The 27,207-nt window shown below is 40.5% G+C and overlaps 1 protein-coding gene across 6 annotated transcripts; it reads right to left on the reverse strand.

Annotated features, from left to right (window-relative positions):
- Positions 1 to 2: 2 nt before the first annotated feature.
- On the reverse strand, positions 3 to 26,668 carry lrrfip2 (leucine rich repeat (in FLII) interacting protein 2). Of its 6 annotated transcripts, XM_015040960.1 has the most exons (27): positions 26,461 to 26,668; positions 22,864 to 23,019; positions 15,958 to 16,044; positions 15,692 to 15,751; positions 15,236 to 15,295; positions 15,081 to 15,113; positions 14,906 to 14,977; positions 12,498 to 12,545; positions 12,313 to 12,375; positions 12,006 to 12,095; positions 10,638 to 10,697; positions 9,525 to 9,578; positions 9,383 to 9,439; positions 9,098 to 9,172; positions 8,111 to 8,224; positions 7,715 to 7,756; positions 6,820 to 6,951; positions 6,472 to 6,543; positions 5,030 to 5,200; positions 4,863 to 4,955; positions 3,715 to 3,807; positions 2,709 to 2,810; positions 2,256 to 2,388; positions 2,001 to 2,171; positions 1,831 to 1,910; positions 795 to 899; positions 3 to 705 (listed from the first exon to the last, which is right to left on the reverse strand). In XM_015040960.1, the coding sequence occupies exons 2-27, from the start codon at positions 22,951 to 22,953 to the stop codon at positions 595 to 597; spliced, it is 2,268 nt and encodes a 755-aa protein (XP_014896446.1). In that variant the 5' UTR covers positions 22,954 to 23,019; positions 26,461 to 26,668; the 3' UTR covers positions 3 to 594. The 6 variants fall into 6 exon arrangements, with proteins under 6 accessions (XP_014896446.1, XP_014896447.1, XP_014896448.1 ...); XM_015040961.1 differs by lacking the exon at positions 6,472 to 6,543; XM_015040962.1 differs by lacking the exon at positions 3,715 to 3,807 and having other exon boundaries at positions 26,461 to 26,667.
- Positions 26,669 to 27,207: the final 539 nt, after the last annotated feature.

Below are 27,207 nucleotides of genomic sequence, written 5' to 3' on the forward strand. Positions count from 1 at the left end.
GCTCTGTAAATCATACATTTATTCTCCAGAAATCTTTAAATATTTGAAAAAATTTCAAAGAAACTGCAGCAGACACAGTTGTTTCTATATACTTTCACACCATGACTGCACCCCCGTTGTTTTATTATTTTAAATACATCATACCGTACCTGTTCAAACAATTATCTTATTCACTGAGCGGTGCAGCGCCCCTCCCCGTGTCTCCTAAAGTGAAAAAGGCACTTCACTGCGTGAAGGGAAGCTGGGAAGCTGCAGACCTGGAGCAGCAAGTAGATTTAAGTTTAAAAGCATCATTAGACCCGTTCATGCAACCTGTCAGAAAGTAGAGCCAAGCACCCGGCCAGAGGGGGAAACGTGACCTGAGGTTTTCCTCAGCTGCATCTCCCAGTTCCACCAGTTTGGTTTCCCAGTCGTTCCTCCAGAAGAGCCGGACCAAATCCCAACTTTACCAAAAACAACAAAAAAAGTTCAGATTTGTTTCCCTCTGCAACAAGGTTGGAAGTGTTTTGGTTAGCTACACGTCTCCAGGTGTTGCAGCTGAGTGAGCTTCAGGCGCAGTGTGGCAGTGGGAGGTCAGAGGTCGCGGCGCCGGCCTCACTGCTGGGACAGCAGGGCGTTCCGGTTGGCCTTCATCTTCTCCAGGCGCTTCACCAGGTGGCTGTTGGTCATTTCCATCTCCTCGATCTTATCCAGAGCCGTGCGCAGCTGTGAGGAAGAGGAGGAGGAAGAGAACAGGTTAACAGGCATTCGGTCGCGACGAATCACGTCAGAAAAACGCAGAGTAATCAGATTACTTCTCTCTGGAGTTTCCGTTTCTCGGCCTTGAGCTCGTCTTCTACTTTCTCTGAGTTATCGGCTGCTGCCTTGTACCTGGCAACCTGGCCTTCGAGTCGGCTGATCTGAACACACACACACACACACACACACACACACACACACACACAGGAGAGCTTACTTTATGTTTACCACTACACTTTTATGACTATTAACTATTAGAAATTGATCAGGTTTTTCCCAGATGAATCTGATTCCTGTAGATTCAGACACTTTCAGGTTATTTTCTAAGGATTGTTTCACAAGAGAAAAAAGTAATAAAAATTTACCTAATTTAAAAAAAGTATTAAAGTAGAATCAATGAAGTAGTTCAAAGTGCTTTACATAATAAAAATACAAAATTATAAAGACATGAATAAAACACCATACAGTCAGCAGTTGAACAAACATTACATCATCAAAATCAAGCACATCAAATAAGCTGCTGCTTGATGTGTTTAGATCAAACGGATTTATTGTTTTGATCCATTACGTGCATTATTGCATGAATTTATTCTTTATTCAGTTTTTATTTCATATTTCTGTCTATTATGCAGATTGGCTTCAGACATAATCTACTTGAGCTGATGAAATTATGATTTATTAATATTTATAATAATCAATATTTTACAAGTTTTCGCGTCTGCCACTAAAAATAAACATGAATCAATTAAAGTTAAAGTCTTTCCAACAGGTCAAAGATATTTGAGAATTTAAATGGATCGCCATTAAAAAAATTCACAAACTGAAAAATACTGAATTTTATGCGACTAATTTTGATCTGAGAAACTGATAACAAAAACAGGAAGTGTTTAATTCCTTGGCAAGACTCATCGTTAGCAATGAATGGAACTTTTAATTGGATTTAGCATAAAGCTAATAAGTGTAGCGCTAACTTTTTGTAGCATTACAAGAACTATGGTACATTAAATGTTACCATAGTTACACAGCGAGGCGCTGCAGCTTTGGAGATCAAAGGAAACTGTCAGACAGCGATCTGATTGGCTGATAACTTACATTTTGTTCCATTGTACCCATTTCTTGTTCGGCCTTTGAAAGCTTGAACTTGTATTCACTAATCTGTCTGTTGGCATCTCCTACAGGAGGATGAAGAGCAGAGCAATGAGGCTGGACATGCAGAGTGATTTTATGGTTCGTGTTGTGGTTCTGGAAGGAAGTGAGCTCACTCTGCATCTCGATGAAGTGCAGATCTGTACCGTTCTCCATGTTCTCCCCGTCTGGGAACGCTCCATCCACCTTTGAGTGTTTCTGCTTCTCCTCGTCCAGCTGGCTTTTCAGCTTCCTGATCTGAGCCAGGAGCTCGTCTTTCTCGTCCGCCAGTTTCCGTAGCCTGACATCTGCAGGACGGGAGGGACATTGCACCAATCGACGGTCAGCGGCTTCACAAAGCGTTGCTATGGGTGACGGGCGGCGTGACTCACCCAGTGGGCCGTCGCCTGCAGACTCTAGCACCTGGGCGGCCTCCTGGGTTACCAGGGTGATTCCTGAGGGAAGAGGCTCGTGGTTGACGTCTCCGTTGGGCGTCCCGTCTGGGATTATCACCAGGCCGTGTTTCTGAAACAGATTATTAAAAAAAACCCACTGTGGTGAGCAAACAGATGCAGATGCATTTGTTCAATAACATTTTTGTAAACTTAGATTTATTTAAATTCAGATATTTTTCAGTGCCAGCTTAAGCTACAGCAATCACAGACAGTTTTGCATGTTTTTACCAGGAGAATAAAGATTAAACTGAAACCAGAAGTTGAACAAAACAGCAACAAATAAAACTAAATCAGCACATTTGGAGGAATAAGAAACCAGAAAGTGAAGAGTTACAAACAGACGGGATGGAAGCAGAGGTTCGGTTTGACCGTCCACCTGGCTGAACCTACCTCTGCGCCTCTGGACTTCCCCTTGATGCTGGCGAGCTCATCTCTGAGCTCGTCCCTCTCATTCCTAATGCAATCAAAGTATTCTTTCTGCCTCTCTAGGGCCTGGCCACACGAGAGAAGAGAGGAGACGAGGAGAAAGTTGGACAGATCTCTAGACAGACATGCAGCACAGCACCACATGCAGAGGGATGGAGACAGGAGCAAATTCACATGCAGACACGCCGCCATTTTGTCAAATTTATCAGGATTTTAGTGTGAAAAACCAAAACAAGTCCTGCATAACTGAAGTGTTCAATCCATCCACTGATCAGGGAGAGACTGGAGACATATCAAGACATGGACGTCCATCTAAAGCAGCCAAGGGGCCAAGGTGACTCTGGAGGAGCTGCAGGGATTCATAAAGTCCATGAAGAAAACCATGAGAAGCCAAGCAGGGACAAAAACACCGGGGGTATTTTCTGCTCCTAAATTCAAATCATAAGAGGTGAAGCACCACAATGAAAAACAGTAGCAATAATTACAAAGCAGCGATAAATATCACTTTTGTTACTAATGGCCTAGTCAAAGCCCAGACAAAAAAAGATCCACACTTTTTACATTTTAATGCGTAAAAAAACTAAAACATGCAGTGCTTCCTTCCAGTTTACAACTCTGCACTAATTTGTGTTGCTCTCCCCCAAAGGTCTTATTAAGTGCAGTGAAGCTTATGGTTGCATTGCGTCAAAATGAGAGAAATCCCAAGCAGAGTGCATCCTTACAGCAATGCATGTAACGTAAAAGGGTTCAGATTAAAAGGAAGTGAGGCGCTTCATGATGTAACGGCTGTAGTAATGCACAGGTGGAACATGCCTGTCATGCTGGAGGATCTAAGATCAGAGTGATGTCACCGCAAGCCTCCAGACAGTCAGCAGGTTTAACCGCCGTTATGACATGCAAAACCCCAGACTGTGCATGTGAGCAGGTCCGAGGGTTTCCGTCATGCTGTCCGTCACAGCAGCCCTCCTACCGCCATCTTTTTGTCCTTCCAGTTTATGGTTTCCTGCAGGTCAAACACCTCTCTGGTGAGGCCGTCTAACTTAGTCTGCATTCGCTGGCTCTCCTGGAGCGTCGTTCAGCAACAGCAAGATAACAGCAGGGAGAACAGGAGACGTTCAGTGGAGCAGAGGTGAAATGAAAACACTGAGGCCATACACAGCCGATATCTGGGAAAACTAATATATTGATGTGTTTTGTTTAACACAAAAAATCTGATTAATTAATGATTATTTATAAAAACGCTGACCAAAGTGGAGATTTGAGAAAACTCTGTATGTGTAGGTGGGAAAATGGAGATTTAGAGGGACAAATAACGCACCAATATATCCACATATTTGCTTCGAGGTAATTCCCAAAAAATGCTGTTTGTGTTTTAACATCTTAATATTCTACTATGCTACTTAAAACAGGGTTTGTACACTTTTCCCATACCTTCCTGCTCAAATTAAATGTTTGAACAAAGAAAAGTAAATACATTTTCTTGCTAATGTTTCTGGCATTTGGCACATAGAAATAATTTTGGTAATTCTGACTGACCTACAAAAGAAAAGGTTTGTCTGATTTAACTTCAGACAGTGAGGAAACAAGTGTAGGTGTATGGAAATGTCTGGTTTCCCAAATTCAGGTTTTTAATCCATCATTAGATTGTTACAAAACTAAGTTTTAATATCAAGCACTTTCAAGGATTTTATGCAGAAATCAAAACCTTGAAAACACCTAAATGAAATTCAAGCATTTTCAAGGATTTTTAGTACAAACCCTGATCTGTCCTGGCTCAGGTTTCACTCCTAACAGGAAGTCATGGTTGTTTAGAAGCAATCTGATTGGCTGACAGGTTTTGGTTTAGCGCCACACTGCCCCCTATGGGTGTGGCATGTCTAGATCGACGCTCAGGGGCAGATTAGTGCGGATCCATGTGGATGAAAATGTTTCTGAAACTGATCCTGTGTTTTTTTAAGTGATGTGGCGTTGATATTAGTTTTTCTCAAGATCCGGCTACGTGTGCAGAAGGCCGTAGAGACACAGAGGCGGAAACAGGAGAAAGGAGTCAAATGGAGCAGAAAGGGGAAGAAGGGCCAGTTCCAGAGAACCCTGATCAGATGTTTCTCTGCAGCGTACCTCTATGAGCTCGTCTCTCTGGCGGATTCCCTCCTTCAGCTCCTCTTGTTTGTGCTGCAGGACTGAACATGTGTGCTTCTGTCTTTCTAGTTCCTGAAACAAGAAGCAACACTTTAACTCTGGGCGTCTTTAGGAAGGCAAAGTCAAAACTGGACGTCCCGACTGACCTTTGACTTGTCGTCCAGCTCCCTCCTCATCTCGGCCATCTGCTCCTCCATCTCCTCCACGACGTCCTTCAGCGTGTCCACCTGGTAGATCAGGTTACCTTTGTCGTTGTCCAGCTGTGCGTTCGACACCATGGCTTTCTTGTACTTCTCCTCCACCTCTGTGAGCGACTCCTGATTCAAGTTAGGAAGCAGGTTAGAGTGAAACGCAGGAAGTTCATCTACAAGCTGTGTTAACATGCAACAGGTGAATAAGTAGCATAAGAAACATGTTTTTGACCTAAAGTAGACAAACACTTCACACAGGGCGAGATTATGTATAGAACAGATTCTGTACATTTTTTAATGGTCGATTTGCCCCTTTACCAATTTCACCTCCGTTTTCTAACCCCTTGTGTCCATTTCACACACATTCAATTAATATTTCCTACCTGCAAGTGTTTCTCAGATCTAAGTGCAAATTTTCTAAACTTAATTTTCATGGATTCTGGTTGGACCAGGTTGAAATGCATTCGACCAAGACGAATCTAAGAAAAGCAGCTCCTGATAAACTGATGCTGTGAAACACAGTGGCAGCATTATGCTGTGATGGGAAGGTGGAAGAAGCCCAGAACACTGCGATAATGAGTGAAAACCTGTTGGAGGCTGCAGAAAAATTTATCTAAACTAATCATTACTTAAATAATCTATTAGTCATGATTAATTCGAATAATGGTTTCAGCTCTAGATGAATCCCTGCTCCTACAAACGTGAATCAAGTCAATGTAATGAACAGGCCTTTGCAGAACTTGCTGGTATGACAAGGAGGTAATTCAGCATTTTGATTCATGTGTGGAGGATTTCTGTTGCTATGGACGCAGCATCTACACATACACCTCAGAAAATACTTTAAAATCAACATCTGGGAAAGCAGATATAATCAGATCTGGTCCCTACCAGAATAAAGTGCAAAACCAAAATAAACAGAGGTAGAAAACAGAAAAAGGGGCAAATGACCAGCAGCTGTGCTTGTATTTTCTTAAGTCATTTTTGAGCCATATGTGAAGAAAGGTCCAGTGAAGTCACACAGCATTGCATCACTTTCAGAAATGAAACAAGGTGGTGTGGTGAAAACCGAATCTGAAAGAGAGAAGATGGAAGTTTTCCAGGAGACAGTTAAAGCATCAAACTCTGCCAGGAACAGTCGGTAACCAGGCTGTTAGTAAACTCTTATCACTAGATAGAAAGTGTTTCATCTTGCTGAACCATGCCAATAGCAACCAGGGATGCAAGACTCCCATCAGACCGCAGGTGGAGCCAGTTAAAGCCACAGTGTCATATCAAAACAGGAAGTGATGCAAGACCATGCAGTAGAGGTTCACCACACAGCACAGACCGAGAGGTAGGAGAGGTTAGTGATGCCAGAGGAGTGGGAGAAGACATGCTTTGAGCTCCAGCCCCTCTACCTTCAGCTCTTTAAGCCCCTGCATGTACCGCCCCTCTACATCCTGAATCTGGTCCTTTAGCTCATAGATATCCTGCAGAGCACATGGAGGAACGGTTGGGGTGAAAAGCAAACAGAAAGCATCCATTCAGCCGTTCACAGACAGTCCAGCTGACATAAACACCAAAAGCCAGATTTAAAGGGACAGCTTCGCAGACGTCGAGTCGTCCCATGCTCACAGGGGGAAACGCTTCAAAGAAACGAGTCTTTTATAGGAAGGAGGAACATAAATGAAGTATTTCAGAGATCTGAAGAGATGAGTGGGAACGTATGTGGTCATGTTGAGAATGTGAGACAGTAAGTGTCTTACCCGCAGTTCACTCAGACTCGTATCAGGGTCGTAGATGCTACCGGTGTCTGTGCTCCCTCGCCGTGACGACGTCCCGCCCAGCGACGCCAGGGAGGCTGCTGATAGGCCGGGCGTGGTGCAGCGGGAAGACGGCTGGGGACGCAACAGAAACTCAAGTTTTATTGAAATATTAAACAAAAACAATGAAGAGCATCCTAAACTTCTCAGACACTTACAGGATCCTGAAGAAAACGGCTGATAATATACTGATAATGGCATAAAAATGAAAGTTCACCCTCTCAAAAACCAGAAAACTTTAATTTTGTAACTTAACACTGGAAATGGAAGATATTACTAAAACTAAAGTGGCACTTTAAATGAATGGAAAGAAAAGGAAGAAAGTCACCATAATAGCAGCATTTCCACCGAAAAATACTGTGATAACAGCAACAGGAGGTTACCGTTTAGGCAGAAAGTGGAGTTCAGTCAACATGGGGGAGGCTGATTGACTCCAAATACTTACTGCTAAAACTGAACTAAAAGTTGTTTTCAAAAAATGTGCAAGCACACTTTGTTTTATTTTACAATTTTTTAATTAAGACATTTTCTATCCACTGTAACGCTTTCCTCTTTAAATCCTCCTGAAGGGGGCGCTGTCACCTGGTCCTACACAGTTTTAAAACCTGACAGATGAGCTGATAATTTCCACTGACTGCGTGAACATCAGACAATGGTTTGTTGACAGCTCAGACATCAAGATAACTGATGCGCCATGCATTGTGGGAAATCTGTGTTTTGTTCCCGATTCAATTTTTAAATGGCAAAAAGGTTCATAAAGCAGAAGTTTGTCAGATGCTGCAGTCTGAGGCAGACTTGGTGTGTGATTATGATAAATTTTAGAACTAAACTTACTTACCCGACTATAATCTGTATACTGCTTGTCACATTTTTCATCCAGCTGCAGGAGAGAGAAGTCAGATTGTTAAATGAGTTGGAGACCATAAGTGCAGTCATGCTTGGGGTCGTCGGGTCACCTGTGAATCAGGAGTTAGTTCAAACAGAACCATCAGTCTGGGAAAAGTGCTGCATGTTCACAAACAAAACGAGCAAAATGTTTGCTAAAAACATCTGAGTGCATGCTTCTGCACACTGATGCAGTCCACACAATCTCTTTCACCTTGAACATTATTAGTTCATGTTTTCAGTTGAGTCTTGAACACTAGATGTTATAATTTACAACCAGAACTCGGGTTTACTCAGTACTGCACTGCATTTCCAGGCGCACACATGCGATCTCGGTTTAGACACTTACAGCGTCCAGATCTGGAATGCTCAACTCGTCAAGGTCAGACACAATGCTGCCCCTTCGGTTGGAGCGGCTGAAGTAATCAGCAGCCGACTCGCTAATGTCCGAGAAGTCAGACGACTACTCACACAGAGGAAGAGGAGAACAGTGGCAGAAAACGTAAGAGAAAAGAGAACCGACGGGAAACAGCGGTAAACTCAGGATTTAAAAAGAAGCTGAATGAAAGAAAAAGCTGCAAAACCTGAAAATATCCAAACTAGAGATGCACCAATCAGAGTGGTTCTGATTTAAGGCTTTTTAAAACCATGATTAATCATATTTAAATACATTTACAATCATTGTACATGACGAAACATACATAAGGCAGAAGCTAACTTCTAAAAAAATGTATGACGTAAAAAGCAGCAAATAAACATATGATTCAAAATGTACCCACTGGATATTAAAACTTATGTAAAACTAAAGCTAAACATCGTCAAGGTTAGCAAAAACTACAGAAGTGTTAAATGAAAAATTAGCTCTGCTATTAGCGGAAGTGTGCTAACCACAGGCTAATATCAATCTCATTTGCAAATTTGTTTTTTGATAATATCCGGGGGGGTTTATCCTAAGGACAATATAACATAATAAAAAGAAAAATGTACTTCTGGTTTGTTTGAGCTGAAGGTTTTGAATTCCAAGATTTTTCCCATTTAGGCTTCAACGCATCCATCGTCTATGCCAGATATCGGGCCATTCAAAGAAAAGAACCCGAAGTTTTATCAAACTTCTTTCTGTTTAAAAATGCTTCTTCTTGTTGTCAACCAAAGATAGTTGCAGTTTTGGTTTTCTTGCATTTCATAAATTTTGAAAAAATGAAAATAATCTAATTTTTTCAGTATTTGATGTTCTGACAGAGAGATAAATCAGATCTTCTGCCAGTTTATTGGTGCATCTCTGATTGGAACCGCAGTGAAAGAGGCGGTTCGGTGGAGTCCAGCTGCAGCAGCTCACCGTGCTGTCCCTCCGGCCTCGGCTGTAGCGTTCCTGGGAAACGCTGCTGACAGTGTCATCATCTGAGGAGGAGTGCTACGAATGCCCACACATACAACACACACACGCACGCACGCACACACACAGATGGTAAGAAAAAAAACTAAAAGTAGGTCTGTTGCATGAAACTTTCTGTAATAAACTGAAGTATGAGTATGGATCCTAGTCCCTAACAGGAAATGCGTCAGCTCATTAGCGGTGTGTTGGAGTGGTCATGCAGGGTGGCGGTGGGTTTAGCGTGCTCACCGCAGGGCTGCTGCGTGTGGAGCTGGCCCCAGAGGAGCACCAGCTCAGTTCAGAGGGCTGGGAACAAAGTGAGGAATGAGACATGGGACAACGATGGCAGAAAAAACAAAAACCTGCTTCCATAAACATTGAGAGGACTTACAGCTCTTGAACCGTAGCCCGAGCCGTAAAGACCAGCGTCATCGTAAATAGAGGCCTGAGGGAAACACGTGGGAGACAACACAGGACTCAGCAACAAAGCAGGAGGGAATGTTGATGGTTGACGCAACACTCAACTGGGTGGAGTAGAATCACTCTCTGTAGGCCATGCAGCACAGAAACCCGTTCACACCCTGGCTCAGGTATTCACACTGCTTCCTCGTCATTTCAGCACATTACAACCACCAACCATGCAAGGGTTTAAAAAATATCTTCTAAATAAAAGTCTGAAAAGTGAGACTTGGATCGTTATCCAGTCTCATTAAGTCAGTACTTTAAAGAATCAAAGTTATAGCTTTAAGTCCGTCAGGGTAGGAGTTTCTAAACTATTCAGCCTCTGATCCCCAAAATACTGGAGAACCCTACTGGTAACCTGACAACTCCATAAAATAACCTGGAATTATTCCCTCCATCTATTTAAATAAACATATATGGAGAGTCAAGTAATATGCATTTTAAACTAATTTTGGATTATGTCCACATGAATTTTATAGATCTAAACATTGTTACTAAATTTTCAAAGCTCAAACTGAGGAAAACTGTACAGATAAAATCTGTGAAGAAGTCTTGGACTTTGACTAGGCCATTCTAACAATTTCCTTTCATCCATTTTAACTAGCTAGCTTCCCTGTCCCTGCTGAAGAAGAGCACAACCACAGCATGATGCTGCTACTACCATGCTTCACTGCAGAGACTAGGTAGAATTAAACAGATTAAATTAATCTGATTACCAATTACTTCAAGGAAGTAAAATCCAATATCTCAACTGGTTTTTAATTATGAGCATCTGAGTAAAGGGGGTTAAATACAAATACCACACTTAATTTTTCTTGTACAAAAATTTGCACAATTATGCACAACTTGGTGTTAAAATCCCAGTAAAATGTGAAAAAGTTTAAAAGGAAAATAATTTCCTAAATCGCTACAAGTTGACTATTTGTTTTACTGATCTGCAACAAAACACTCAACTTCTCAGAAACTAACGAACGGATTTCTCAACAATCGGAGACATAAATCCACTCATCCAATATTTCAAGGACACACCGCACAAACTGACCATGCTGTAGCTGCGAGACAGACCCGAACCGACGGTGGAGGAGGAGGAGGAGGTGGAGGCCTGTGTGGGAGGAAGGGATGATGGGAAAGAAGTCAGAGCAGAGGAAGGAGGGATGCTGTGGTGGTGAGAGAAGTGAAGTGGAAACAGGACGATGATTCTGCTGAGCGAGTCACTTTTAGGCCGTTAAACTTCAGAGTGTTGAGAGACTGTCCCAGCCAGATCAGGACAGTCTCTACGCAGGACGGGCAAAACGTCCAGAATTCAAACGTTTCAGTGGATTCAATTCCAGACTAGTTTCTACATTTTCCAGCAGTTTAAATAAAATCTGAAGATTTAAATCCATAACAATCACCTAGTTAGATTTTATTATCAGCATGTTCTACAAACTGTGAAGTAACAAAAGTAGCAGCTTCGTAACGGTGCCAAGTCTCTCTGGACAAAACCAGCTTTATTTTTAAAGGTTGAGACAAATAGAGGAAAAAAAATAGAACAGCACTTGTTACATTAAACTATCATTACTTTTAATGTTTTGCTGCAAATAAATAAAAAAGCTGTAGTGTCAATTCTTTGGACTGTAACCAGAGAGACTAAAGTTAAAAAACATTAAGTGAAAGTGTTATTTTAGGATGTCAAATTAAGAAAAAAACAAATGGATCATTGAGTTGAATAAAAACTCGAGTTTTTATGTAGAAGATCAAATTTTAGCACCTGATAAAATTCAGATTTCTATTTTAAATAACAGACTAGAACCTGGAAACTCAAACATTTTCCAAACTCAGTTTCCGTTTTGGCAATAAAACCTACTTTCCCAAACCTTAAAAAAAATGTCAGAGCATTGAAACAATATTCATAACTGCAGCTACACAGTCAACCACAGCCTGTTTGTAGCCCAGTTTTTGCAGCTTTTTTTTTGCAGCTCCAAATTATTTGGGAAAATTTGCCTTTTGCAGATTTTTTGTAGAGTAGATTTAAAGTAACCAAAAGAAAATTCATCTTGGGAAGTTGAAACAATGCTACTTGACCTGCTACTGGCTGATGTTTTAAAGGCAGCCAATCCAGGAGCTCCATTTATCTTTCTTGGAACTGACTGGATATAAGGAAGACGGTAGATGTTAGCATCTGCTGTAGCACCAAGATATTTTCCATGGTGTCCATTAATGGGTACTAAGATATATTTGGGGTTTAAGTTAATAAAATAATCAATTATTTGTGTTTTTAAAGGAGGTCTCAAGCAAATTTTAGCCATTTGTTGGCGGCTGTGGTCCTACTGTAATGACCAAGTTAGGTAGGTAAACATCTAATGCCTTAATGGATGTACAGCTCGACCAAGGCCCACTTTAGCCGAATGACACAGAGATGGAGACCAACCCGGGGCTGATAGGTGGAGGTGGAGGACAGGGCTGGTGGTTTGGTCTTCGTAAGGCTGCTGTAGTTCCTCTGATCGTGGTACAGTCCAGTCTAAGAGAGCAACAACAGAATACGACTCAAACAAGCTGCAGCGCTGCAGATGCTAACCTCCAGGGTCAGACTATGGCAATTATTAGATGCACAAAGCAGTGATTAGTCAGGTCTATAAAAGGCAAAGAGCCTGATATAGAAAATCACTGTAAGCTTCTACGAATCTGGACCAGCATGGCGGCGCCGATGCTCAGAGCTGGAGCTGTGATAAACTAACCAGCAGCCCTTTCTTGGAGGAGGAAGCCCTTTTTTGGCCACGCAGGTCATTGTACACAGAACTCTGTTGAGCCACAGGAAAGGCAGGAAGAAGGAAAAACAAGCAGGACAGTGAGGAAACAGAGGAACATTTATAAAACCATAAAAATTACAGAAAGACATGTTGGATGAAGTCAAAGGACATACGGTGGAACGGGAACTCTTCAGCAGGGAGCTGGAGGAAAGGCCGTCAGACTAAAGAGAGAGAAGGTCTGAGAAGATGGTCACACACACACACACACACACACACACACACACACACACACACACACACACACACCTGCATGCTGCTTTAACACCACACACACGACACTGAAGGGACAGAGACCACTGCATGCTGTTGGTTTCAAAACCACAATTAGTCTTTTTAATGAAGCATGGGAGTGAACCAGGTTTTCTCAGTCTGTATAGATCATAGAATGATGCAGCTCTGCCCCTCCCCCACCTGTTGCTGCAGTCATAATGTGGAAACTAAAGAAGCGGCACCTATATCTCACAACTTGTAAAACAGGAGCAGCATCTCTCAAAACTATCGAAATGAAAACAACTAAAATGTTTTACGTAAAGTAACTGGAAGAATAAATGTGTTTTATTGCAGAGCTGGGACTTTTACGCAATCATTTTAATTAATTAATTAAATAGAATTTAAAGCATTAACAATTTTAAACACAAATAATCACTTTTTTTTCTACACTAACGTCTGTACCTTTGTATTCACTCCCATAAATCTGAGCACAAGCAGTCAGCAACAACCATGGACAACAAGCCGCTTCTTTTGGCCCACCAGAGGTTAATTAAAAAATCATTTAATGGGATGCTAGAAAAGGCATCCCATTATTGTTATGTTCAAGTTGTGCTAACAGTGATTAGCCAGCAAAGAAGCTATTCAAACCTAAAATAGCATCTCAAAGCTAAACATGTTGCAGCAGCACAGACGTCCCCAACGCTAATGTCAGTGTCCACATTTTTAAAGAAGTTCCATGAATGATCAGCAGTTCCTGAAACTCTGAAAGCTGAACGGCTAGAATAACACTCTGCACCAATCTGATGGTTTAAGAACTTGAATAACAGATTACTAATGATCTCTTAGGGAAGCTAGCCAAAAGATTTCAAAAACAAATGACAAAATGTCTTATAGTAATCTAATGAGAACAGCTTCAGCAACCAGACAGCATTCTGCCTTCAAAGACTCGGGTTAGTCGGTTCCCTTCTGAAAACAAGCCTGTCTGAACTTGAATTTTTCCGAATGGGAATGGTGTACGACTTATACGGTAAGCAAACTTTCAATGTCAGATGAATCTACAGCAGCTGGAGGGAGCCACTCTGCTGTGTGCCTTTCACTACCTGTAAGGTGAAGACGCTGCTGCCAAAATGTGAAGTTGCATTTGAAATGGACCTATAATGCTTCTAGCGATGGTATGAATGGAACCCTTTGTTATGCTCAAAGTGATTTGATTACCCCAGAAATATGCATTACAGGCCGGGTTGGAGCATTTTTGGGGAAAATTTATTCCACATGCAGGTTTTCCAAACTCCAGTAGTTTAAACAAACTATATTTGTTTTCAGAGATCTTTCTGCACGTGTAAACATGTCTGAAGGGAAGGTATTGCAACAACAATCTGAAAGCATCGCCACTACATCCAGTTAAGGAGTTATGGTGTGGTTGATTTGCCTTGGAAATTAGAGTTTAGCACAGCTTGCTCTAGTTGCAGGTCAAACCAGTAGATTAGCTGTTGGACCAAATACCAGCAGTAATGAAAGCAGTAAAGATGATTACTCTCCATACAGTAAAATAATATTATAGCCTCTATCTGTGGCTGATATGGACTTAGAATTTTAGCAGAATATTTTGTGGTATTGTTGTGACAACAATAAAGATTATGATAAAAAACAAACTGCATGGCACAGTATTCATAGCGCCATAAACACAAATATTCCCATTTAGAAAAGGGAGCATAGTTTTTCTGCTACGAGCATCCCGGTGGATGGAGGAGACATTTTTTACCACTTTAACCCCAATCAGAGCGATGCGCTCTCTCAATTAATACATGAACTGTTGTTACTGTTTCATATGCTCTTAAGGGTTTTTGGCAGGAATGTGATTCCATAGGTGCGATGATTTGAAAACTTTCAAAAGTACTAAGAAAGTTTATGACTAAAACTTTGTTTCTTTACAGTTGGCAGTGAAACTAAGTCCTGATCTTGGATTTACAATTAGCAACTTTTCATTAGTTTTGTGCACAAGTTACCAAGACTTTTCATTATATTTGTGAGCCCTCTACGTTTCCCAATTTGTGCCTTATGACATAAAACCTCCTGAGATTTATTTTTTCTATGTAAAGTTTTGGAAACAGATCCTGAAAATGGTTCCAACAAAATGAAGACCACTAAAAAACGGGTACTGAAGAATAATTTTCCTATACAATCACCTATAGAGCAAAATATGTCTGGCTCATTTGCGTAGCTGAATGCTCCAACCCCTTCTAGGACTTTGGACTCTGCTGGTAATTAGGCCACATTCATGCAGCTGTACTAAAGTGTTGCAGTGACGCACCAGGACGTCCTTCCTACGGGAACTGGATCGACTCTTGATAGAGCCCAGGTCGTATACGGATGAAGATGTCGACTTTGAATATAAAATAAATGTGAGCATACATTAAAAAAGAATAATGTGAATGTGTTTTACACAAAAAACCAACTTCCACACATCAGCGTTCGTTTGTACACACCCTATAGCTGCGGACTGACAAAAGGTCGTCATCCTGCCCCGGTCGATGTGGAAACACAGAGTGGACAAACGGAAAGGGAGAGAGGACAGAGGGTGATGAAGGAAGACAGGAAGTAAGTGGAGATAAAGAGGAAATGTGTGGAGGAGGATACAGACCCGGTGATGATGGTTGCTGGATCTACTACTACTAGAGGCTCTGGCTTTTTCTGTTTCAGCCTGGAGTCGGGAAAGAAGGTCAGCAAAGATAACAATGAGTGGATAGAAAGTGTCGAGTTGATTTAGCTGTTAAAGCTTGGAGCACACAGACCAGATATTTGATAATATGCTGGAACATCAAGCCATTCGTTTATGAATGAAGAAGTTCAAATTTAAAGAACTAAAGTTAGAACTCAAACCAATTTCCTGCAGAATCGACCGTCCTATATAAAGCCAGACGGTGAAGCCTGCACTCCAAACAGACTCAGTCACAGTTCACAATGTCTCCAAAGCAAATACATATTTCCACTGTGAGGTACAGAGTAGTCTGGGAGTCAAGTGCAGCTTAAATGGGACTCTGTCCCACACAACCGTGTTAGTGGCAAAGAAAACAGCAGCACTCAGTTGGTCTCCTACCATCCACTGGTGGATCTGACCCCATTTTCTGCTGCTGCTGCTGGAGGAGTGGTAAGAAAGCTGAACACAGGGAGGAGATGCCAGGAAAAACAGTCATACCTCACCGAAAACCGCTGAAAAAGAAAATCTGGCCCACATTTATAGAACTTTTGGTTTCATTTGTGGACATGCAGCATTTTTATTTATTTATTTATTTTTAAACTTGTGGGACGTGGAATCCAAACCTCCATAAAAGTGAAAAAGCTGCCCCCATTTTGTGTAAATACCTCTTTCTGCTGCCGTTCCAGTTCCCTCATCCGGATGTCCCTGGCCTCTGCGCGGGCCGCCCGCTTCGCCGCCAGCCTCGCCTCAGCCTGGGGGACACAACATGAACACACCTGTCAGCCCTCAGGGCAAACCTGGAGGTCATGACCCGCAGGCGCAAGCAGCAAACAAAGACAGGGACGAGCAGCACACAGATAAACACCAGGACTGTAATGGAGGAGTATTTTTAGGTATTCAAAACACTGACTTCCTGTTGGAGAAGAGAGAGGATGGGAAACGCGGATGAGGTTTCACTGAATCAACCTGAGGAAGAAGACATAAAACTAAAGCTGTTTTAGAGAAATGTTGCCATAGTGATCTTATCAGACTGATTATCACCCTGAGGATTTTATATCCTGCATGATGGGAAGATCTGTCCCTTATCTGGACTCGTAGTCCAGAATCCATCCAGAGGATACAGGAAGTTCTCCTGCTTCTCCCACTCGTCATGAATTACTTTCTATATAACATATAGTTCATATTTTACTAGAAAAAAACAAACACTTTTTTGTCATTATTTACAATGTCGCACTGTGTCTTTGAGAGAGAGCAGCCAATATTATACAGCCCTGCAGTTTAACAGGATTATATTCATTTTCTAAAGAAAAAAGCTGACATGTTGAGCACTTTATAATTACTGAATAGTAAAATCAGAACAGGTTTATAAGATGATTCTCCCTCCAGATCTAACTGTTCTTTGCAGGGCAGGTCAGGCCCAAGCTGCCTGGATCTTCCCTCCATCCAGGATTCTACAGGTTCTGAGTCAGGAAAAGTGCAGCTAACATCTCTGCTGACCCCACACATTCTGGACACAAACTGGTGACTTTTACCTTCACCTACTGCAAAAACCAGCCACCACAGAAGAGAGGTAGCTTCTCTTCTCATTTATACTTACTTAACGTCTGTACGCTGTGAGCACTTGAAACTGAAGTCAAATTCCTTTTGTTCTCCATTTAGGAGAGGCTAAAAGACCACGGCACTGAACATTGTCAGAGATTCCTCACCACCTCTTACTGGATTGTGTCGTCATGCAATCAGTATTTCAACATCAAAGCAGAACCAGTTATATACTCCTTCTCCTTAGCGCTGATTGGCTAAACCCCAACAGCAGAAATAGAGAAGATTGTAGAGGTTAGGTTCTGCATTAATGCACAATAATGGACATTTGGTGTTTGAACTATTAAATTAGGCTTTTGAGTGTCTTCAGAAGGTGTCTCACACTTAATTTGACCATTTTATTGATTTTTTATTTTATCTATTTGCATTCAGTTTGATCTACTTTTCACCCCAGTTTGCTGTTGATCTCAAGGAAACACCATTTTGTTTTGTTTTATGCCATGTAGTACTCAATGAAGTGTCAATAAACCGATCTGATCAGAATGGATGCTCAGGTATTTCTGGAGGTAAAAGATAAAAATAGATTTCAGACATTTAAAAAAAAAACATTTAAAAGTCAAAAGAATTTTCTGACGTTTTCTGATGGTGCAACTCGGCACCAAATTTAGACTTTGGGGGAAATGTCGGGATACATCATGCATTTCTCTGCTCTCTCTGCTGAACTCTTCCAGCTGTGAGGTAGTTGTGTGTGACTCTCATCCATAACAACATGTGTGAACCATCAACTTCGGGGGGGGGGGGCTAATTTAAAGGCCTTGCAGGGAAGAAGCTAACAGTTTATAAACATAACTTGTTTCTAATCTGCCTATAAACAAAATCTAACTTATCCTACCTTTATGTACACGACTAAGACCAATAAAGACCCCTTGAGGCGGGAGCAGAAAAGTAATACTTATAAAATCTGCCCAACAGGAGGTCATTTTACAGAATACCTGAGCAGAAGGTTATAATTTAAACAACCCCTGGACAGGCGGGGGGAGGAGCCACTTAGTCATACAGGTTTCTGTGTAGCCAACTCCTTTATTACCTAATACATGCTGGGAATACTGCTGAAACTATTTAAACATGCCATCAACAAAGAATGGCACCCAAGTTCATGCAGCCCGAACCTTTATCTTCAACTAAAAGGCAGTCCATAAATACTAGAGATAATGTGTACAGTATCTCACAGCAGACAAACACTGTCAGCATTCCAGCGTCTTATCTGCACTGCCAGCACAAGAGGCCTAAAAGTAGAGCTGTTTCTGTTCCACCAACAGCCTGCAGCGGACACAGCAAAAACACCACGATTTTCAGATCACAAATGGCTTCAGAGGACCTGAAGGGGCAGGCTGTGGTTAAAGTTGATGAAACTACTGAAAAAAAATCGATAGTTTTTCTGAAACGCTGCAGTATTGGTGACCAGAGAGGAGCTTCCAAAGTTCAACTTCAGAACCTGGGAATGTCATTTGTTTGTCAAATGTGTTTTTGTGCCACATCAGATATAAATCTGAGGTTTTCAGCATTAAAGGAGGCAAAATAAACTATTTTTTTCTGTTTGCGTAGCTATGATTTGTTCACACCTGCTATTATTAAATTTTAACCAACCCAGAGCTCGTTTTTCACATTCGTCCAGACTGTGCAGGTGTGGATACACTCAACCAAACCCAGGTGTGGACCAAACAACCAGACAGAGAAGGTGGTCTCAATTCACTCTCAATTTGGTATGACTACAGACCGGCCTTGATCCAATAAGCTACATGGAATACACGCCCTTTTGGACGTCACGAGCCACCGTAGCTGGGTATGGTAAAAATTAATCCTTCAGAGTTGGTAATGCTATGACTTAACAAGAACTTTGTCAAAGTAAGTTTGTTTTCACATCCATGTTTTGTCTCGCTCCATCATTTCTTGGAGGAGGAATGATTAACATCTGAATGACTTTGTATACAACGTGAAAGCAAACTGCACCAAACTAAAAAAAAAAAACAAAAAAACAAATAAAGTCCGCTTTTGGTCTGAACACAACAAGAGCACACCAAATGACTTTTCTGGTGTGAATATACCTTTAAAAATGTCATAATTCTAATTAAAACTCTATGATTCAAGGTCAACTTACCTAATAAGCACTCCTAAGCCAGTTTCCAGTATCAATCTACACCAAGATGAAATATTTATGTTAAATATTTACACCATTTATAGCTCCAAGTCACTTGAAATGCCCGTCCCCGGTTGGGCTTTTTCTTACTTCAACCTAAATATCTAAAAGGTTTAAAATGATGGAAAGGTCACCATGATTGTTTAACTACATTGATAAATGCTTTAGTTTTAAATCTAAATTGATGCTAGTCACAATGCACCAATATTATCAATATCAGCAATCAATACTGCTATTATGTCTGCCAACCAATATCAACTCATATTTGTTTTCCTAGACGTCTAAAACTGGTTCTCTGCTTCAGTTAAACTACCCATAATGCTTTGCTGCATCTCCATCACATCACATGACCAAACAAATACCACATGACCCAGCCTCTCCCCTTTTAGATTAGTCTGAAAACCTAATAATTTAGCAAGTGCTTATTTTAGATTTTGGCTCATTGATGTGTCAAAAATAATCATTATTACTTTTTAACTATAATAGAGAATTCTCATATTGCTTTTTGCAGCAGAATGAATAGTTGTTGCTTCTCTGTTTCAAATCTAATCTCTTGCATTATGTGAAACATTTATTTTCCTTAATTTCTGAGATTAATGCTCATGTTTTTGCATAATAAAATCTGAGGTAATGCAAAGATTAAAAAGTACAAGTGAAGAACTGAGTGCAGGAGGAGGCCGCCTGGAGTCAGAGACAGCTGGCTGTGCGCTCTGCACCTGTTGATCTGTCTGACAGGACGACCTGCTCTGTGTCTCTGTCCTATCTATAGCCCGACCCGGCCCGGTCCGGCCGCCCCTCGGCCACGCCGCGGCCCTGAGAGGGTAACCTGAGCAGGACGGCGTCAGCAGCACGGCACGCCTCCAACACGCAGCTAATAACCGCTCAGCAGCCTGTCCGGCGTGTTGCTATCAGCTCCTCAATTAGCAACAAGCTCCCGATGACGACCAACAATCCACATTTTATTTTTCATATAATCTAAGGAAAGCAATTATTATTCTGTTTTCAGTTTAGAAAGAGGTGAGAAAAGTATAAACAACAAATAACTGTCTGCAGGGTAATGCAGACTCATGCTAAAACATCCTGCTTTCACCTGTAAATACTGAGTTTTATATATTTACTTATCCAACTAAATCATAACTTTGTCTTACTTCTAATAATTAATGGTTGCAGATTTGCTAGAAATCCGTTTTATTTACAGGTTTGTAGCGGTCATGTTGCGCTGAGTAGTTCTGTTCTCCTGACATGAGAAATGACTGCAAATCAAGTCTGAATAATTCTTCTGCTCAATTTGTAATCTCACTTTTAACAAATACTGCTTCAAAAAATTATTCATAAAATAAGAACTTAACTGAAAAAAGTATTTAACATATAGTATATACAAATTTCATTATTAGTTTTCATTTAGTAACGGATTTTGTCTATTTTTAATGGGGTCGGGACTTTAACTCCGTTAATTAAGATTAATTAATTACACAGATTTTACTTTTTTAAGGCTATTAATCACATTTTTTAAAAATAAAGTTTCCAGCTACGAATCTATTGGTTGAATAACATCAATAATAAATTAAAAGCAATAAATATCTTGATGTTGAGCTCATACGTCTCACTGTTCAATCATTTAGCAGTAATTGGGCTGTTTGAATTGAAAATGTTGCTTATTTTGTTGTTATATAGTTTGATGAAAATGTGATTTATTAACAACACATCCTGGAATTAACTTGATAAATTGTAATTGAGTCCGACTATTTTTAAGCATTTAAATAATATGCTTTGCTTTATGTTTGCTTTTCCAATTATATTGAAATCATTAATGTAAAAATGTGGCTCTGCTTTCCTTTAAAAGAAAGGCTGACTTTCTTGGAATTAAATAAACCTGAGTGTATAATCTTCAGTCTGAAGATTAAGGTGTTTCACTTTCCTTTGTGACAAAGGCCTTTTGATCTGCCAATAAAATCCTCTGCCGTCACATAAAGACACTCCCTCCAAGCAACGAGGGAAGCCAATACCTGCTATCACTGCCAACCAGCACGCCTCTTAGATCCTAATCTCAGACAACAGGTAATGATTGTGGAGCTGTAGCCAAGGCTGGGTTTGTTAGCAAGCTGCTGGCATTCAAACCCTGACAGCCAAGAAGTAACCCAAGGTGCCTCAGAATGCAGCCGGTGACGCTGCAGGCTCAAATTCACCGTCATCCCCAGCAGCAGCGGCGCATGCCAGGCCCAGACATGCGGCCTGCATGGTCAGCTAGCGACCAGGCATAAGCTGCACTCTGTGGGGTTTGTTTCTGTTTAGTTTTCTAAGTGATAAGCGTTTCTCTGACCCCTTGAACTCACTGCACGGTTGGTCTAATCTTTGCTTTGCTGCACAAAGAGATTCAGATTTAGGAGCGGACTGGGAGGGCCGGGTGACTCATGTTTCTATGATCGGCCTGCGCGACTATAAAGAGAGCAAACGGAGCCGAGCGCCGTCTGCAGCTTTTAAACATCCCAGACTGACTTCGAACAAAACAAGGCTAACACCTGAGATTTATCCTGAATTTAAATGTTTTTTATAAAGCCAGGAAGTCCGTGGGTTTACTCTGGTCTTTACAGAAAGCCTGGCCCGGGTTCTTTTCTTTAATGAGACAAAACGGCAGAACCTGACTATGGAAAAAGCCAAAGGAATGAAGGAGCTGCAGTGGAAATCATCCCGACGTGTCTTTACAGGCCAGGCAGCCCGTTCTCCTTCAGTTGGCTTTTCTCTACCAAACAAAAATACTTCCCAGTCAGCTTCAGACCAGCTGTCCAGGACCCAGCCTGCTCTGACCACAGCAAATATTAACCAGCAGAACCAGAACAGCCACATGTGGACACAAAGCTTCAAATTGGCGAAACTGGCTCTTAAACCAGAGTGCTGGGTGGAAAGTTTTACGAAGCTCAACGCTGAAACGCCAAATGTAAACAATGCTGACTCAGCACAGAGGGGACGGCGGTCAAGTCGCCTTTTCCAGCTTCGCAGCTCAAAATGGACCGACTGGTTCCGGAGCTTTCAAACCCATGCTGAAATAATTTTATGTTTCATAAACTTTGAAAACTATTTAAAGTAGTTTTCAATATTCTGCTAAGTTCACTGTAACTAAATATGATTTACAATATCAACAATCAAAGTCAGGGGTCAGAACTGGTCCAAACATAAACCACAATCAAAACAAATGGAAGTGGGTCGAAATGCAAACAACAAAAATAATACGCAGTTAAATGATTCATAAGATTTTACAACTTTATATCCATAATTCATGAAAACACTTTTTTAGGCATAAAAAGGTTTGTTTATGGGCATGAAGTGTCAGCTGAAGGTCCACAGTGGAGATAATCTGGAGAAATCACAGCTTGATTTTTTCCTAAAGGTTCCCCTCAAATATTTTCTGTTTTATAAAATATTCTTAAAAGTTTATCCTACAGGAATCATGAAAACTGTTACATTTTCCCAAATGTTTGTTGAATCACAAATGTTTTGACAAAATATTTTACATAATATTTAATAACAAAAGCTCCATGTCTGATACCTGCTTAAATTATAAATCAAAGCAGATTTGTGTGTTCTGCTACTTTAAAACATTTTCTCTCTCTCTAGATTCTGATTTAATTCAACACCTTCAGTCTGAAAGGTTTCCCTTTAACGAGTCATAATAAAAGTTGCTGCTGTTCAAATCGATGCTTTTCCATTTTGAATGAGGCAGAGTAAAACAGTTAAAACAGGAACATTTTAGTTGGATTAAATCACATTTGCATCGACTGACGGGTGGAATAATTGACGTCAGGTACATTAGAGGACTCTTCCTCTCAGGCGACCTCACCTCCCGAGCGATGCTGCTCAGAGCCTCGTCCTCTGCTGAGAACCGATCTTTTACAGGAGCTCGTTTTCTACCGGTGCCTTGTGTCCCCATGTTAGCGCAGAAGCTGAGATTTCACCAAAATGTAAAGCTGGAAAGAAAAGGCAGCGCTGAAAACACCTGCAAGAAAAACAGAGAGACGAAAACGATGTAAACAATGGAAACAGGGAGACCGTACACCAGCATGTTGGAGGTAAAGTTCAAGCATCACAGCTGTTTGTAGAAAACACACTGCAATATTATGACCACTAATGTCCCGATTAGATTCCTCTGAGGAGTTTTGTCCTGTTATGGTAATGTTGCAGCTTAAAACATTCTTTGATTTCAGAAGTGGATCTGGAGACCCAAATGTGTTGATCTATGACCCCCAGTGGGCCCCTGTGCCACGTTTTGGGAACCACTGTTGCAATGCCGTTTCTGGCCTGATCAGATTTTTAGAAATCTTTAACTTTGGCAAATTCTGATTTCTTCAATATAAATACACAAAACTAGCATTAAAAACAAATTCACCAGCCCTTCCTGGCGTAAGCAGTGATTTCTACAGGTAGCTGAGGCAACATTAAGCCGTATATACGAGAGAAAAGCAGCTTTATAACAACTTTTACTGTTTCAAAAACAAAGAACAACGACAGAGTTGATATCTTAAACATTTATTGTGGATACCATTATTAACAACCGTTTCTCTGAATGGAAACTTTCATCTGCAAACTCCAAAACCTAAAGTAAGTTTTATTTTTGGATGCCCACAGTACACAGGAATGTTAACATGATCGTAACATACTAAGGGAGTCAATCAGTTTCTTTATCGTGTTATCACTTTGTTTCGATGTTGATGCAATGATTTTGTCAAAATTACAAAATGTCACAATATGATTGTGATTCAACTTAATTCTCAAATCTGTGATTTGATGCATGTCCATCTTAACTTCAATTTACATTTTGCACCAACGTCATTGGATTGTCAATCATTTAACCAACATTCCTGTAAATACTGTGATTTAAACTGGCATAAAACAGAAAAAAGTGCTGAAAGCTCTATTATAGAGAAGATTCCTTTGTTATTAAATTGAAAAAAGTGCATAAAAGTGTTTGCTGATGGATTTACAGACCAAAAATGAAGGGAGGTCCTGCTTTTGATGATTTAATGAATAGAGAGAAAAAACTAATCAGACTTTCCAACATTTGACAAAGTGATTAAATTAAAACCAATCAAGATAAAATTAGCCAATGAAAACTGTCTGTCTTTACTGTGCATCTTCAAACAAGTGTTCTCTTGAGGATTACTTTTTATTGTATGTTTGGTGACATATTTTAAATGGTAGCCTATGTGTAACTGTTTCTGCATGATCACAAAAACATGGAAGGACTATTACACAGGAGCAGATGACAAAAATTCAGCCAAAGGCTTTGAATTCAGGTCTAAATCTGTCTTTTGTTGGAGGCGTCACCAGTTTCCTGGATGTTTGGGTAGGAGTCATGTAGCAAACACAGGAATGCCAGAATGTGGGCTTTCAGACCTGAACACCACAATAGAACAGGATGAGCTGCAGTGCTTGTCCTTAATGTGGGCGGTCATGATGTTATGGCTGCTGGTGGATTTTATTCCTACATTTAACTGTATATGCAACAAACCATACAACCCTCACTAACGTACGGGTCCCATTAGGGTTTCTGATCAACGACTGTGGCTTACATAAACCTCCTTTAATGAGACATCAGCAGCTTCATGGAAACATTACATTCAAACAACTGGTAAATTATTCATTTGAGACGCTTAGTGCAGCAGATTGTTTACAGACAAAGCTGCATTAAACAGACCTTTCCAGGCCCAGACCTGGGAGTTCTGCCCACACGGGTCAATACAGAATCCAAATTTAAACATGATGGAAGTGAGGCCACATCCCAATACTCTGTTTATATTCTTCATAATACCAGAATAAGTGTTGAGAGTATTGGAGGATTGTTTAGAATGACGTGTTTAGTTGATTGTCCTGAATTCATACTTTGCATAGCAATAAGATATTCAACCTGTTGCTAGCACCCCAGAAATAATATTTAGAGGGGTTATTACTGAATATTTTGGGAATGACTGGATTTAGAGTGCAATTTATTTAATCAAAAGTGATATTTTTTTTGCCATAATATCTCAAAAGTCTCTAGTGACTCTGGGACCTTAATTTATAAATGAAATGCAAAATTGACTTTCATCTCTGCAACAGACCAGTCCAGTTCTCCCCATCTCAGGCATGCTGCTTCTGACACCATGAGGCAAATTAAATAAAATCCAACATAACAATAACGAGTTTTTGCTTTATTCAGCGTTATCAAAATCAGTGTGTTTTGCTGGTTCCAGAGTGGCTGTCCCATATTATTGATACATCCATGCATAAAAAACTGACTCCAGCTGTAGTCCACCTTATTGTGAAACTGCCATCAACTCTTGAATGGGTTTGCTTCAAAATCTCTTTAAGGTGCAGTTATCAATGCTGCTTGTACACCTTTTTCTACCACATGTTTTCCTTCCACTCAACCTTCCATAAATATGCTTGGACAGAGCACTTTTTATTGGCAGCTTCTGTAGCAAAGCTGGAAAACAAATTAGTCGACTTCAACATTATTCTGAAGAACATACAGTAATATTTCTGCATTATTATCCTCAAAAATAAACAAAAACAAGCTATATGTAATAAATATATACGAATTTCGTTTTTTGCATTGAAATGACCGAAATACATTAACTTTTCGATTGTATTCTAATTTATTGACACCCACCTGTAGTTACTCATGTTGCCCTTTAAGAAATGAATTATTGGAGGATAATCTAATGCATTCATCTGTACATCACAATGACTGAGGCTGCCTGCTGCAGACAAAATACCTCATGAGTCAATGGACCCAGAGTAAGCTATGCGCTCTCCGTTAAAATATTTCATGATCTAATTCCTTTGGATCGAAAACTCAAAGCTACAAGTCGAAAACTTAGCGGGCAACCAGAAGAAGAATGAATTAAAACCACTCCAATATATAATTTATAACAGTTTCAAATGACTGTTTATGATCGGAAAAGTGCTGAAATATACCTTATTGAACGATAATCAGCTGGGTTCATTTGAACCGTTAAGAAACACACTGGCTAACACAACATTACTCTTTCCACACATACTTATGCTTGTAAATAATACTCAGTAATAACCTTAGCTTGATTTACTCCTTGGTTAAAGAGATAACAATTAACGCCTGTTGGTCTTAACGTGCTTGGCCACAGCTCCGAAGAGCTAACTGGAACGGCTAACTAGCATTCCTTACCCCTGGAATTAACCATAAACTTTCCAATTTAAACTCTTCCTGTGTGTCTAAGAAACCCAACGCTTTACTGACCGAGAATCCCTCCGATAACAACGACAATCCAGCAATAGAAACACTTCGGCTAAAGCCCAGCTACAGAAATAAATAGCTGGGTGGTTCACAAAGTTAGCAGCGAGGCTAACCTCGACTCTCCTGAGAGACACACAGGGCAAACTGGGACTCATTTTTTTCCAAGCCGAAAATGTATAATTTTACCTTCGCGACACCTTTAAGCAAGGCAGTTATTCTCCCAGGGTTTCTGTCCTCTATCTCTCGGTGTGTTTGGACAGAGCCATTCGGGTTTACTTCACAGAATGGGAGTGTTTTTGTCCACTCTGACAGCTGTCATCAGTCCGCCTTTCTTTCCTCTGCTCTCCTTCAGTTTTCACTGGCGAGCTGAAAAAGGTCCCGGATGTTAGGGAAAAATTAGGGTGTGATGCTGCCTTCAGGAGCAGCCGGGAAATCCCAATTCTTAAACCGGTTTTGGTGACTTTCTTTTCCCTTTTTTTCTATTTATTTATTTACTTTTTTTGCAATAAGAAACAGCTTTAGTATTTTTGGAAATGCTAAGTAATTATGCAAATGCTTTTTTGTTACAATCGAAATACACATTTTACTTTCCAATAACATTACAGCAAACAGAAAGCTACAAGAAATCAACAAGATAAAAATTTCCCAAACAAAAGAGGGATTAAAAATAGACTGAGAGGAAAGATTGCCCTTCCTTATGTTACTTTTAGATATTAAAATAGGACAAGATTTTGCAGTTGACCTAAAAGTTGTGAAAGCTCATAGATGTACAACCAAATTGATTACTAATCATTTTTTATGATAACCCTTTCCATTGACAAGTTAAAAACACAAACAACAAAACAAAACCGAATTATTACATATTCAAATTCCTCAGTGGTAAGAACAGAAGATATAGACCAATCAAATAGCAGACACCTCAAAACGTTTTTT

The sequence above is a fragment of the Poecilia latipinna genome, unplaced genomic scaffold (genome assembly GCF_001443285.1).
Source record: "Poecilia latipinna isolate Pla-1442-1.1 unplaced genomic scaffold, P_latipinna-1.0 Scaffold534, whole genome shotgun sequence".
NCBI lineage: Eukaryota > Metazoa > Chordata > Actinopteri > Cyprinodontiformes > Poeciliidae > Poecilia > Poecilia latipinna.